This window comes from Cryptotermes secundus, unplaced genomic scaffold, assembly GCF_002891405.2.
Source record: "Cryptotermes secundus unplaced genomic scaffold, Csec_1.0 scaffold470, whole genome shotgun sequence".
In the NCBI taxonomy this organism is placed as follows: domain Eukaryota; kingdom Metazoa; phylum Arthropoda; class Insecta; order Blattodea; family Kalotermitidae; genus Cryptotermes; species Cryptotermes secundus.
The window spans coordinates 78,073-93,481 of NW_019739954.1; the positions used below are offsets into that span (position 1 = coordinate 78,073).

Below are 15,409 nucleotides of genomic sequence, written 5' to 3' on the forward strand. Positions count from 1 at the left end.
GGAAATAAAGGATTCTTTCCACTTACTTGAGACCTCAGTTTTTTGACAAAATGGCGGATGGAACGCAACATTCTAGGTAACTAAGTTGCAGTTTATTCTGAGACCCGTACGGATGCGTGGAAATAATGCAGAGATTTTGTTGTTAAGGCTATGTATTGTCATCATTGTGCTTTGGAGAGTAAAGTATGACAACATAGACTCGTGTGAACTTACATCTATACCCCAAATAATATACGAAACCCGTGACCCAATACAGTACATGCGGACACTATGACTGTCCTATTATTTGTATGTAAAGATAATATAATGTCAGGATTTAGGGGCGTGACGATAGGCGGGGTACGGATTAGTGAATAGATTTATTGACGACTTATACACACGACTCGGAGCTACAAGCAATTACAGCGCTGTCGCTGATCTACATACTTTACAAATCACTACATTTTAAGTCCTCTCAGTCTGCGTTCATTAGACGTTTCCTACTAACGAATCTAACAATGGAGATTCCTCAGCTTCTGTGGATACGCCGTTAACCGCTTGTTAACACTCCACATCTCTTAACTCCATGTAATTATATCGTCATCTCCACTCAGCCTAACTGAACTATGTTGGGTCGCCCAATTGTCTTCATGATAAATCCTTGCCACGGACTACATAGAAAACAGCATGAATCCATTATTGTAGTTCAACTGTTGCAGCTGCTTAGCAACGGGAACATGATTACCGAGCCGTTGCCCAGAAACGGACTCGTATATTCTCCCATTTCTCGTTCATTGCATAGCAATGGCTCTACATGTTATAGTATTATTTTACAATTTTCAAAATCTTTAAAAGCTGAGTACGATTTTTTTAATGTTCTAAGAGACGAAGAAAAACTTTTTGTTGCTTCTTACAACAGACTTCATCCCCCCAACACACAGACTGCAAAAAAAGAGAGATACTACATCCCCTAGTTATGCTCTACATCCCTCTCACCCCTCGTGTATACAGTACCTCTAAAAACCCAACCCTATTCACCCCATCGCTTATTTCCTCTCCCATTCAGTTTCTTCACCACCAGAAAGGGTACCAGATGCAAGATCCGTTTGGAGCACGTTTTCTAAGCTACCCGAATTCGTTTCGCTTCCTTTTTTAACGTCTAAAACAAGCGAACCGATTGGTACATCCCAGGTGGGAGCCTGCACTGCTCTGCCCTTACACAACGGTACAACAAAGATTCCAATCAGACATATAAAATGGGTTGCATCAGCCCAGCGCCCTTTCACTTCCAAATTTTTTTATAAGTAGACTTGATGTCACACCTGCCCTAAGTATTAAATTCCAAAATGGATATTCCCCACCCTCCCAGAATTCACCCCTTGCTAGACACCCGGCGACAATTTTTCTTGCCACCCCTTTTTTTTTTAGATAAACCATTGTAGGGGATCGCATTGTCTATTTGAGAGGAATCATTCGTCCCTGGTTTTTATTCCATTACGCCCCAAGGGACTTTGTGTTAACCGTTTCATTCTTTTCTTTTTTCCGCAACAGAACTGGCGAATACTGAACCAGTTTGTATTTCTGCAACGTAACGTACAGCTTGTGTCTCCTTTATTCTGTGACGACATTATTCGACTTATAGAAATGGCACGTGGTCGCCAACATTTCGTCAGCAACTTCCGACATCATTGGCGACCCACAGACACACATAACAGTTTCATATCATGATTGGGTTGTTGCAGTCTGTCTCCTCATATACAACAAGACTCTAAACATATAGGGCGTACACTTAGCAGACGCGTTAGATGCAAGGAATGTCAGATGAGTGCACTAAATTCTTCCCTTATAATAAACAAACATTAAATTTAAACGTAACTGTTCGCTGAGAAGTCATGCTTCTCCATTTTGGCGAGAAGTCAAAAATAAATGTCCAGAATTTTTTTCGCTTAGTGGGGGGTGGAGTCCAACTGGGTCCACTCGGCACGGCGGCCACTGATTGGCCTATTGTAGCCTGCCCCGAGTGATTATGATGATGGAGAATTTGGTGGAATGAAGATTGGCAGGGGAAACCGAAGTACTCGGAGAAAACCCGCCCCAGCGCCCCTTTGTCCATCACAAATCCCACTTGACCAGACACGGAATCGAACACGGGCTGCCGCGGTGGGAAGCCAGCGACTAATCGCTTGAGCTATGGCCAGATTTAGTGAAAAGACAATTAATAATAGAGAGAATGAAAGGTAAAGCTGTCCCTGTAACAGGCCATGGAGGCCCATGGGATTGTGAGACGTCGAGACTTCCACATTTTCTAGAAAATCGACTCACAAATGGCGATGGGTGCCTGAAGCCCTTTATCCCCTTGTACTCATTTCTGTTAACGGCTGAGTCGACCCCATAATGCGGCTGGAAGAATTAGGTAAATTGAAAAAAATCCAATAACCTCATCGGGAATGGAACCTGCGACCTTGTGGTGCTGCATAATGCCTTGACCAACTCAACTACCGCGTTCCCCCAGTCAATAATAATAATAATAATTAGTAATAATTATTGCAAGTCATGCAAGCAACATCAGTACTACTTAAATGTGCTATGAGAAATGCTGAGCTGTAACGCGAATATCTATATTTTATTCTTCTAACAACGAAAACACAAAGAGAAAAACATACTTTAAAAAGGAGTCCGATCCATTTTCATTATATAATTCAGCATTAACATAATATATTTTATTGTTTTTCATTCAGGCATACCTGGTGACAGTCAAAAGAGTAAGAAAACGTATTGGAATTAATATAATAAACTGACTGACTTATGGTTTCAAGGTTCGTGTCAAATGTTTCAATAAAATAAATAATCAAACCTTGTTATGTGATGACACAAGAAAACTTTAGTATCAATACAGAGGGTTCTTAGAGAGATAGTATGGAATGGGATGGATTCGATTGATCTGGCTCAGGATATGGAGCAGTGGAGGGCTCTTGTGAACACGGCAAATAACCTTCAAGTTCCATAAAATGCCGGGAAATTGTTGAGTAGCTCAACAATTGGCGGCTTCTCAAGAAGGGCTCATCTCCATGAGTGAGTGAAGGATTCAATGATCACTTTTTTTTCACACACTACACAAAAGTATATATAAATTTTTTAATGTATGCTCCAAAGTCATCTTTTTTTAGCTTTTTGTGTTATTATTATTTTCAGTATCGAGACAATACAGTCTCCTGCTGTAGGATGATTCATCGATGACGAATTGGAAAAGAATTTGGAAAGAAGTGATCGTAGCCTTTTCGAGGTACTTTCCCAGCATATTCCTTGGAAGTACTGAAGAACACCACGAAAAACGACTTGTTGTCTCGGCTGAAATTTGAACGGAGCACCCCCAGATTACAAATGTACAGAGTTACTTCTCAGACCAACCTGAGGTGTGAAGGTGCCGCAGAAGAGCACTGAGAATGTATCTGAAAAACAAAAGAAGTCTGATTTCAGTTAAATTTGAACTCAATAAAGGTATCTTTCGGCCTGCTTTATTGTAATCGCTACTGATTTAAGTTTGGAAATGTACGCGAAGCGTGGCATTTGTTTATTTATCTCTGAAAACGACAGACTTATGCAAAGATTGTATTAAATATAGAATTTGTTTCTTTTTCTCTAAAAATTCACTTCCAGACTACAGTTCATAATATTATATTGCAGCTCCCCGTTGCACTGTTTATCCAACTTTGTGTTTTAGGGCATGATAACTTCATATAACCTAGAACATTCCGAAGTAAAAAAAGGTAAAATTGTATCCTTGTAACTGGCCATGAAGACTCATAGCATTGTGAGATGTCGAGGCTCCCACATTTTTTGTTGTTTAAATAATTTACAAAAAAAATAATTAATCTCATTATTAAAATGTGTTCGAAACTATTGATCATAAGTACAATCACACTGCAAATTTCAAATTCGATCTTAGAGGAAGCAACATGTAATTCGCTTTGGTATGTTCGTCTGTAAGCATGTTACTTGACTGTGATTTCGAATATCTCACTTTCGAAAACATTGGCTCATGAATGCATGTATTTCAGAACCATGACGTAACTGCAACGACGTGTCTGCAAGTCTTAAGGAAACTGCCCTCAGGGAAGTGAAGTCAGTATGTTTTCAGCAGGGATTACTACAGAATTTTAGCTTAATTTCTACAAACACATGACCTCCACTTATACTCTCTCGAACGGTCTCAAAATTTACATCAAGGGGAGATGCTAGTATGCAAAAGTCTCGCGTTTTCTAAATCTTGAAGCCGTAACCTGAATTTAAAATCCACAAAGCAACAGCAAAAACCCGAGGATACATACAAAGTTCCCAAACAAGGAACACATGACTATTTCATTTTCTGAATACAACAAGAACCAAATTTTGCAGGCCATTAAAGGATGGCGGGAAAAAAATAACAGATGACAGACGGACTATAGGTTGAACATTCCTGGCTGATGCAGCTGTAAAAATTTAAATTTGTATTCGAGATATCGACCAGGCTATAAAGAGAGACGAAAGCTACAACGGTACATTCAAATAAGCCATAATAGACTCATATAAAATCCTGTCTACTACTCATTCGCGCTCATCTTCTCAACATAATTAACGCCCTTCTGCAGTAGAAAAAATCGCAAAATAAGCTATGAACCAGCTGGATAACCCGAATTCGACAGTATAGCGTGCCAGCAGTTTTGTTAAAATGCATCCACTCTACTGATCAAGGTACGCCATATACATTACGTAAGCAATGTTACAGAAGAGACGTTCTGTGTTTCAGTATGTTTGAATCTCCCATCGGTGTATCTATACCGAAAGTATCCAGAATCTTTCTACTGATAAGTGTTCAGTCACTGACAGATGATGATGAGTCCTCGTTCCTATCAATCAATCAATCAATCTATCGAGCTATCTATCTATCAATCTATTATTATTATTATTATTATTATTATTAGAGGGGGTGGGTTTCCCCATGCACTTAGACCAGCTATTGGTCCATTGTGCGTCCCCCTTTAATTCATACTGTCACCATACTCTACCGGTACTGGTGTGTGCTTCAGCCCCGTTCAGCTAACGAGGTCGGCCCTCGGTACCTGATAGTTCCCCCATCTACCAGAAACATTGGGAACTACTTGGGCGGGAAACTTGTTTCCTAATTTTGCTCAGAGGTCTCCTAGAGACATGAGGATCTATTACGTGCCGTAAATCTACGACTCCCGGAGGACTTGTTCCCTGAATTTTTTCCGCCCTTAAAAATTCCACGACCTCCGCCGGGTTTGAACCTGCGTACCTTGAGTCATGAGGTGGGAACGTTACCCCTAGACTACGGAGGCCGCTTATCTATCTGTATATCTATAACTAACCATCTATCTATCTATCTATCTATCTATCTATCTATCTATCTATCTATCTATCTATGGCTCTACAGGCCTTCGTTGGACCTTAGTCTCTTTTCTTTAGTTCCCGATTCTCTACGCGGTCGGTGCGACTCCTTGGCCCGTCGTGGGGCTCCTGCCTGCGCACACATGGTGGGTGCACAGGGAAGTTCGTGCCTTGGGTGGGGTTCGGGCACGCAGTCCCGGCGTTCGGGCGGACAGGGACTGTTCATGCCTTGGACGGCGCGGCCGCTGCGATCGGCTCCTGTTAGTAGATGCAGTATAGGAAATATCATTAGAGACCACCTAGTAGCCCGAAGTTTGAATGATAAGCTACATGAAATTGTATCTTTAGAGGGTTACACTTGGGGACGATTGTTTGGGCCGGTCAAGGTTACTACCGCTTTTTATAAACCCACGCATAAAACTCTTGCTGAAAGAAGAGTGGGCAGGGTTCTGTTCATAGGCAATTACATCAGTCGGGGAGTAAGTAGGTTACGCAGGCAGTGGGGGAGCAGCCCTACAGGTCAGTTATGGGAGGTGATGGAATAGGCCCAATCTGCCAAAAGAAAAGTTACCAAATATAGTTCGTGATGAAATGGACTGTTTGGCCATCGGGACAAGGTTCGATGGGGACTTCAGTAAAGCCGACATCATATATAAGTAATTATTTCCATTATGTAAAGCTCAGCACAGTAAGTTTTGCTCCCCTGAAATGTAAATCGCTATATTTAATTGTTTGTCTTTTTTCATTACTGCATATGCAATAACTTATTACACTAATTTGTAATTACATGTTGTTACATTACTTTGACAGGAAATAATTCCACTTCTTTTACCAGTTGTCACGTGTTTTTTCAGTCTGTTTCATTTACACAGCTTGAAGGTGGACTAAAGAGAAGGCATCACCATCGACAAGTCCTCTACTGTTGTGTGCATATTCGTTGCCGAGAAAACGTGTTATGATAAGCCGTCGCTTAGCAATAGTCGTCTCCGCAACACTTCTCTGGCTTCACTATTCAGCCTTTCATGCGTCATATCACAATATTACTAGTTTACTTTCCATATTAAAAAAGAAAGATATTCTGGGAAAAACTAATCTCCTACTTCCCTTTGCTACGACATGTAAAGCATAGAAAACACCGTGTCCAACAATTCTTATATTGTTGCATGTGTGTTCTTTGCAGCAGCAACGTGTTTATCGAGCTGTTGCCTGGTAACGAAGGGGATAGATACAAAGACACAGATCAAGGTGACCTCATAAGCCTATTTCTTTATTGGGGAAAGTAAGCTAAAAAACATTTGGACTTACCTACGCATACCCAATAATAAAAAGGCCTTTGCCTAGCAATTGTAGTCTCCTGTCTTTTGGGTGTTGCACTAAGTGTTCTCTCTTCGGTCTACCCCGGTGTACGTATATTAGGCACATTTTCAAAACAGACAGTACTGTCACCCCGTGTGTGGGCCCGATGGAATACCTCCATCGTAGCCCTGCTTAGTGTAGGAGGCGACGAAAAGAGAACCCAGTGCCTTGAGTGATAACAGGGCCACCCTGTTCCTGGGGGCTATAAATACGGGGACATGACCCACCAGTTTCGGGGAGTCTCAAATCCGACATAGTAAAATGTAGTCATTAGTCCCGCGGGACTAGAACCTGAGAATGACTGAGCTGGCGAGGGCCAGGAGCAATTGTAAACGATAGAAATATCTTCCTATCAGAGAGGACTGTAAGGATTATAACCGCAAATGTTCACTGGAATATAAAATTACTGGTGGTGGCCTCAAGGGGCTTGTCGCAAAGACGAACTGATTGGCAGTAAACCGCCAGTCGTGAAGTAACTCTGACTCTAGCTCTGACCAATACGTACTGTGGCCACGGCTGTTAGGCTGTTTGCAAGTATTGCGGTAGATTTCAAGATTGGATTCAAATCCACATTCCCAGCGCCCCTTCCTTTTTTAATCACATCAATAAACTCAAATTTCTTAATCTGAGCTTTATTACTTCTTAAAATTGTTAACAGATATATGTTGCACAGGCATTACTGTCTTTCATTAATAGTTACAGAACTAAAGGGTAATTTCGGCTTTCGGATTTTAGCAGCCCCTTTATTTCAATCGTTTCGCCTTGCATCGAAGTCTTCTTCGTTACTCTGAGTGAAAAATGTTACTGGAATTTAACGCCTACGCCGAAACACTGGAACAACTTCAACACGTGTAGAACCTAGAGCCCAAAAGCCGCAATTACATGTTACATACCGACAGTTAACCTCCCTAATTAAAAAATACAAATAGGAAGACGGTTGTAAGATTTTAGGTTTTCACGGCGATGACTATGAAGAAAGCAGTCTTCTGGGATGTGGCACCGTGTAGATGTGGAGTTAACCGACGTTTCGGAGGAACAGATCGCCTCCATCTTAAGGGTAGAAGGAAAAATAAGTAATCTTCAAGCGAAGAGACAGTGATAACACTGCTTGCATCTGTTCTCACTTTCCCTTCGCTTTCGGATTTCTTATTTTCCTTCTACCCTGAAGATGGAGGCGATGTGTTCCTCCGAAACGTCGGTTAACACCACATCTACACGGCTTCACATCCCATAAGACTGCTTTCTTCAAGAAGACGGGTGTTCCCACCTATTCGCCCGAAAAATCTAGTTAAAAGAAGCACAGCACGAGCTGTTTGTTGTGACTAGTCTTCTGTTAGAAGAACAAGAACAGGCTTGGAGACGCAGAGTGTTGAAGGATAACGTGGATAAATGAGGGTACAAAGAAAAACAGATGATGGCAAGGAAGGACCGCAGGATTGTGGATTGACTGAATGACTCGTACATGAACCAACGTGGACACAATACTGACTCCATGCGCCTCAGTCACTCATGGAGCTGACGCCTTCTTGGGAAACCGCCATTTGTGCAGTTACTCAAGAACTTCCGAGTATTTTGTGGAACCCGAAAGTTCATTACCGTGTTCACAAGACTGTTCACTGGTCCCTGTCCTGAGTCAGATCGATCCAGTCCCTTCCAAACCATCCTGTCTAAGTTCTATTTTAATATTATCCGCCCACCTACGTCTCGGTCTTCCTAGTGGTCTCTCTCCTTCTGGCTTTCCCATCAATGTCCTACGTGCATTCATCTTCTCCCCCCATTCATGCTACATGCCCTCCGCACTTTATCCTCCTTGACTTGATCATTCTAATTATACTTGGAGAAGAGTACAAGCTCTGAAGCTCCTCATCATGCAGTTTTCTCCAACCTCCTGTCACTTAATCTTTCTTCGATACAAATAATCTCCTCAACACCCTGTTCTCAAACACCCTCAGTCTATGTTCCTCCCTTAATGTCAGAGACCAAGTTTCACACCTATACAGAACCACAGGAAAAATTATCGTTCTGTATATTCTAATTTTTATGTTTTTGGACATCAGACGAGAAGACAAAAGGTTCTGGACTGAATGGTAGCAAGCATTACCCGAGTTCAATCTCCTCTTAATTTCCTCCTGAATCAGGTTTTGATCTGTTATAGTTGTTCCCAAATATCTGAATTGTGCCACATTTTCTAAACATATGTTTCCTATCTTTATATCATGGTCTTGCCCTGCATTCTGGTAACGAGACAGCAACATATACTTAGTTTTCTCTGTGTTTACTTCTATATAAACCTCCTTACTCTCGTCAATTAAAGTTTGTATAGTTTCCTTTGTGGTACCTATGTTATCTCCCAGCAGATTCACATAATCAGCACAGACCAACAGCTGATGTGTCCCGTTTGCCTACTTTTCTCTATTAGCCTCGAGTTAAGGCAGTAGAGATATAGCTCATGCAAGGTATGCAAATGAACACAGCTCTGGAAGTTTTCCCAGCAAAGCAGCAACACAGATGGGGACTGACGTTAGGGCTCGCGTATTTCATGCCGGACTGCCGGCTCGAAATCAGTTTGCATCCGGAAGGCCATTGCAACCGGCCAGCTCGATCAAGTTTTACCGTGGTTTTCTTTGGTACTAGAGCAAAATAATGAGTTGGAAACCAAACTCCACGTTTGACTGTATGACTCGCATGCAGACTTCCAAATTGTAACATCAAAATTTCGCCTTTATGTAGTCATATCAATGTTTGATCGAAATGTCACTATAATGCATCCGTTCCAACTTTAACATTAAAATGAACTGGATCACATGCAGTAAAACACCGGTACAGCATATTTCCTTCAGGCTTCACATTTTCACGCGATTGAGTTACTTTAGACGGGGTTTGGGTTGGTAATTGATTTATTGAATATTCACACTCGTAACTACAAATAATTATATTATTGGGGGAACGCGGCAGCCCTGGTGTTGACTCAGCCTCTAACAGAAATGAGTACCAGGAATTAATTAAATAATTTTCCTGGGGAGTAAAGCGCGGCCGGCGCGTAAGGCTGACAACCTTACCGCCATCTTTGAGCCGACTGTCTAGATAATGTGGGACCCTCAACGTCTCACAACCCTATGGGACTTACGGCCTGTTACAGGGATAGCTTTACTTACTTTATAAGTCAGCTCACTTGTCAACATTTGAATTATGGGGTCTCTTGGTCTTGTCTCGGATGTCATGTAATGAATCACATCATTCGTTGATGAGAACTTTGTTATGATAAAAATAAGCACCCGAGAGAAATTTATGTGGTTATATTGAACAGCCCAGTTGCACGTACAAGTCAGCCAACATATGATGACCCGTGGACGAAATGTGAACTACTCTATGACGTGTACTACAAGCAGCAGCAAAGCCACCGTGTCTTCCTTCCTCTCCGCAGTCGTTACAAGCGTGTGTCAATAGAACAACAGCGCCTTGAAGGACAGAGTCTTATAATAATGCTGTTAGAGGTCGCTTTCTTAAGTAACTAACTCCAGAGATCCACGGAAAACTTTTAAACTGTTCTGAATAATGTGTGGGACAAGATGTTCTACAAATGATGCCTCGAGATTTATTGCCTTAACAGTTCAATACAAAAATAAGTTGCAGAAGAGTCACGAGATTCCTAGAAATTTAGTCAAAATAAAATATGCTGATGACATTTCAGCTTCATGTGAATTTGTAGGTTGTCTGCTACAATAATTTTGGGTTCAGTTCATGGACGATGACTCTGTAGGCGCGTCCACATTACTCGTGCTCGTGCTCGCCAGGCTTTTGCTCGTCGGGAGACTCGTCTGGCTTTTACATGTGTTCGTAAATCTTCGTCCACACTACCTCAGTTGCTGGCCAGGCTTCGGCGCGTGAGGATCCGTATATTTACTCGTAGTGTGTATAGGCTGTAGTAGTATTTTAATTTATTGGCTATAGTTATTACATTAAAAATTTAAAATTTGCTTGTCTCGTGTCTTGTCATATTGTCCACATTACTCGCGAGAATAGCGAGTCACACGAGCACGAGCACGAGTAATGTGGACGCGCCTTGTGATTTAAGTTTAAGATTTCTATCCGTTATTTGTGGGCAAGTTAGACTAATTTTTCTGGCCATTTATTTTGGTTAATTTAGACGTTTGCCAATCACAATGGCCGCGCCGTGTAAGGCATGAGAGTATGTATGTTCTGTCTTGTGCAGGTAGCGCCCTTGCGAAAAGGCTGATCACCCGTCCAGGGAGTCCAAGATTAATTCTGGTGCGGAAACAGGCCAGGGAGCCTAATACAAAAAGTATAAGAAACAGAATTTAGAAATTTGATTTGAAGAAATAAATCTAGAGATTTCTTCCCCAGCTAGATATCAACACGTGCAACAACACGGCCTGTAATTGATAACGAAGAATGCAGGTAGAAACATTGATTATCCGTGTTGTTAATTGATGAAAGTGCTACAGTTGTTGGATCGGCATCTTCGCTGTCTGCAGAACACTTATAGTTGAGACACTTATAGTTAGAAATAACAATGTGAAGTGTGGTCAATATAGGCACAAATTTCTCGTACTGACGTTCGAAATAGATGTTTCTGTTATATGTTATTTACTTTCACAGATTACTATTAAAATTTTAGTGGCTATAAATCATGGATCTCTCGAGTCGAATATTTTTATATTTAATTCTATACTCTGTGAGTTTTTCATTCTATATGAACTAACGCAACATTCTCTCCTCATCAGATGCAGTTACTTCGCAGGAACACCAATCGAGGCGCCACTTGACGACTTGTGTGCGGTAGTGCATATTGCTAGTTTCATTTATTGCAGATGTAACACAGGGTCGTTAAACACATTTTTATTGTATAAATGAAACCATGTGTTTCACGTGATCAGGATGATGTCATCCTTTGACTTCATTACAGGTTTCAGTTTAAGTCATTATTCCTGTGACAGGCCGTGAAGGCCCATAGGGTTGTGAGACGTCGAAGCTCCTAAGTTTTGTAGACAATCGACTCACAGATGGCTGTAAGACTGTCAGCCTTACGCGCCGGCTGCCCTTTACTCCCCAGGATTCCTGGTACTCATTTCTGTTAGAGGCTGAGTCAACCCCAGGGCCATACTGCGGCTTGAAGGATCAGGTCAGTTGAAAATATCAACCTCATCGGGACCTGAAACTGCGACCCTCCGGCTTGTAGCATAGTGCCTCAACTAACTACGCTACCACGTGCCCCCAAGTCATTCGGTGCCTTTTCGAAATAAAGGTAAAGCTTTCCATTTACTTAATTAGGCATATGCTATGAAGGAGTATAGAGAAGTGAGGTACAGCTACATGCATTCCTAACTTCGGCTTTACGCTCTAGTATCTTTACTTCGATGATAGAGCCCGAGTACTCGTTGATCGCAGAACAGAGAATGTCTCTGCCTGTGCCGGATTATCGAACTCTGATTCCTGGGTCACTCCATCCGTACTCCTGTAACTATAGACTACTGACTGAGCTACCTTCTATGCCTTCGTCCTATCTATATTTAATCTGAATTTATGATTATTCTGGGAAATGTGTTATTTTATTCTATTGATATGTAAAGGGAAAAGTGGTTCGGCTTTGCCAGAGAAGATTCGATGTTAGGTTCCTGAAAGTTTTATCTGTGTGTTTCTATGTCCAGGGTTTATGCTGACCATCTTACAGTGTATATACTTTTTCACCTTATTCTTCATTTCCACACTATATATTTCAGCACTAACGTGCCATCCTCAGGTGTCTTTATGCACGTTAAACTATTGTACTGCATGCCATAATGTCTTCATTCTAAAATGACTAAAATCTGTATTCGTCATATAGGACGATGAATTCTAAATAATAAAACTTTTCAGGATTCTTCCCACGTCACACTTAAACACGCGAATTACGCCAATCCTCTTTTATGTGAGCATTCTTCCTACATTTATTTGTGTATCGTGTTCTGTGTTGTGTTTTGCTATTGTTACTGCATGCGTTGTACACGATACACAAATATACAAGTATGTAGGAAGAATGCTCACATAAAAGAGGATTGGCGTAGTTCGCATGTTTGAGTGTGACGTAGAAAGAATCCTGAAAAGTTTTATTATTTAGAATTCATCGTCCTATATGACGAATACAGATTTTAGTCATTTTAGAATGAAGACATAATGGCATGCAGTACAATAGTTTAACGTGCATAAAGACACCTGAAGGTGTCACATTAGTGCTGAAACATGTAGTGTGGAAGTGAAGAATAAGGTGAAAAAGTGTATACACTGTGAGACGGTCAGTATAAACCATGGACATGAATCAGTGTAGCAGGACGCTAAAATATAACATTGTGTGTTTCTAATCGAGAGGAATATAACAGAGCTCACGTCGTAGAAAATTCGTTTCCCGTGTCGCAGGTCTGTTTTTTGTCTTGTCTCTCTCATCTCATCATTTCATCTCCTATAAAGAGTAAATACTAGATTCCTTAGCATTTTGAAGGCTGAAGCTAGACCTGTCTGCAGTCTACCTGCAGTTTTCATTTAACTACCATGAGGTGTAAATACTGGGCCGAACGGGAAATATATCCTGTTTATTCTTTATAGGAGAGGTTTTCACGGCGGTGAATATGATGAAGTTAACTCTATATCTACACTGCGCCACTGTCTTCTGGGATGTGATATTGTATAGTCTGGTAGGCCATTAACAATATTTCGGAGGAACATAATGCCTCCATGTTCAGGGCAGGTCTCTCATACCCTTAAGAACGAGGCAGAGACCTACCAGACTACATGGAGTTATATTGCAAAAGGACAGCAATTTTCACGGTTATTGCCATGAGAACCCAAAATCTCTCATTAAAATACATTTGTTTATGCCCCATTAGATGCATACAAGCTTTAATTTACTTTGTAGTTATTTAACGACGCTAGATCATCGAGTGGATGGATAAATGAATGACGTACTAGAGAAGATCTGGAAGGAAGCGATCCTTTCATAATTAAGGGGCTGAGTAAAGCGACGAGAAGCAGAGATGCATAATCTTCTCTTCCAGCCGGTATCTCCCAAAGTCTGGATTGTTAGCGCTATCACAGCGAGGTCCACAATTTTCTCTTTTCCACAAGGTCCAGTCCGGCTCCTGGGCTCACCCAGCCTCCTATGAAGTGGGTAACCCTGGGGTTAAAGCAGCCGTGGCGTGAAGCTGACCACTCCTATCCATCTAGTGCCGAGGTCAAGAATTGTGAAGCTATACCTCCACTCCTCCATACGTCTTCATGACATAGTGCTTAGTTAATTAAACACAGGGACAACTCTACCCGTTCCTTTATGAAAGTTTCTTGGTTCCATATCTTTACATTATGGTCTTACTTACTTACTTACTTACTTACTTACTTACTTACTTACTCATGGAGCTGAGCCCTTCTGGAGGAGCCGCCAATTCTGCAGCTACTCAAGAATTTCCCAGCATTTTATGGAACCCGAAGGTTGATTATCGTATTCACAAGAACCCTCCACTGGTCCCTATCCAGAGCCAGATCTATCCAATCCATACCATCCCATCCTATATCTCTAAGATCCATTCTAATATTGTCCACCCACCTAAGCTGTGGTCTTCCCTGTGGTCTCTTTCCTTCTGGCTTTCTCCACCAAAATCCTACACGCATTCCTCGTCACTTCCATTCCTGCTACATGACACATTATGGTCTTATGGATACTAATAGTACTGTCACGTGTATGAGTGACTATAGACAGGGTTTTAGAATTGATATTGGATGTATTGACCACTTTAACACACGACTCATAATTACACTTAATTATGGCGCCATTGCTAATTTACACACTTCACAAATCATTACAGAACACATACAGCTGTTCTCAGTCTGTTAGCAGACGTTTCCTGGTAACAGCTCCGACAATGGCTATTCTTCTGCTACCGGGCTCGAGTCCTCTCTGAACGGCGGCTCCTCTTCTTAAGACTGAGTCTTATTACGACCGACGGTAGGTCGGCCAGTCTGTCTTAGAATAAAACACCCATCTGGGCCTCACGACCAGATTTTTATTACTGTCAGACAGCTGCAGGTTTGTTGATGTGGGGCGCTCTCTCTCTGACGAGAGGAAGGGTTTGTCGTTTACAACTGCTGCTGGTCCTCGCCAGTGCAGTCATTCTCGGGTCCGAGTCCTGTTGAACTCGTGACCATATTTTACTGTCTCAGACTCTAGACTTCCATTTCCTTCGCCTCTTACGACTCGCAGGGCTACGGTGGAGGTATTTGACCCCACCTCCACACTGGAATGTCTCTTCTTGCTTCAACTGTCCTTATGCACGGACTGAGTAGAAAACACCGTTCCCAACACTATATCTATTTTTGCATGCGTATCCGTTGCCGCGGTGACGTGTCTGCTGAGCCGTTGCAACGATTCTACACGCTACGATATGATGCATAGTAGGTAGTTACCAACATATCAAAGGAATATACTGACTCCATCCTCAGGGTTAAAGCAATACCTACCGTAATCATACACAAATCTAAAACGTGCCGTAAGTGGACAACACAGACTCTTCGCCGACCTCATACAGAGCCGCTATCTGCCTCAGCTGGAGCCCACGCAGTGAACTCCAGTCTGTGCTGACAGTGACAGATGACAGCGATCTCTGTATGGGAAACTCGAGTGTTGAACCATCACCTCCCC

At 41.8% G+C, this 15,409-nt stretch overlaps 1 protein-coding gene across 1 annotated transcript in view; it reads right to left on the reverse strand.

Annotated features, from left to right (window-relative positions):
• Window positions 1–3,354: 3,354 nt before the first annotated feature.
• Window positions 3,355–15,409, reverse strand: part of LOC111872129 (tigger transposable element-derived protein 4-like) — a 24,473-nt gene continuing 12,418 nt past the window's right edge. The window contains exon 2 of the mRNA XM_023865714.1: window positions 3,355–3,428. Coding sequence (XP_023721482.1) covers window positions 3,355–3,428 — 74 coding nt within the window. The remainder of the gene's footprint in view (window positions 3,429–15,409) is intronic.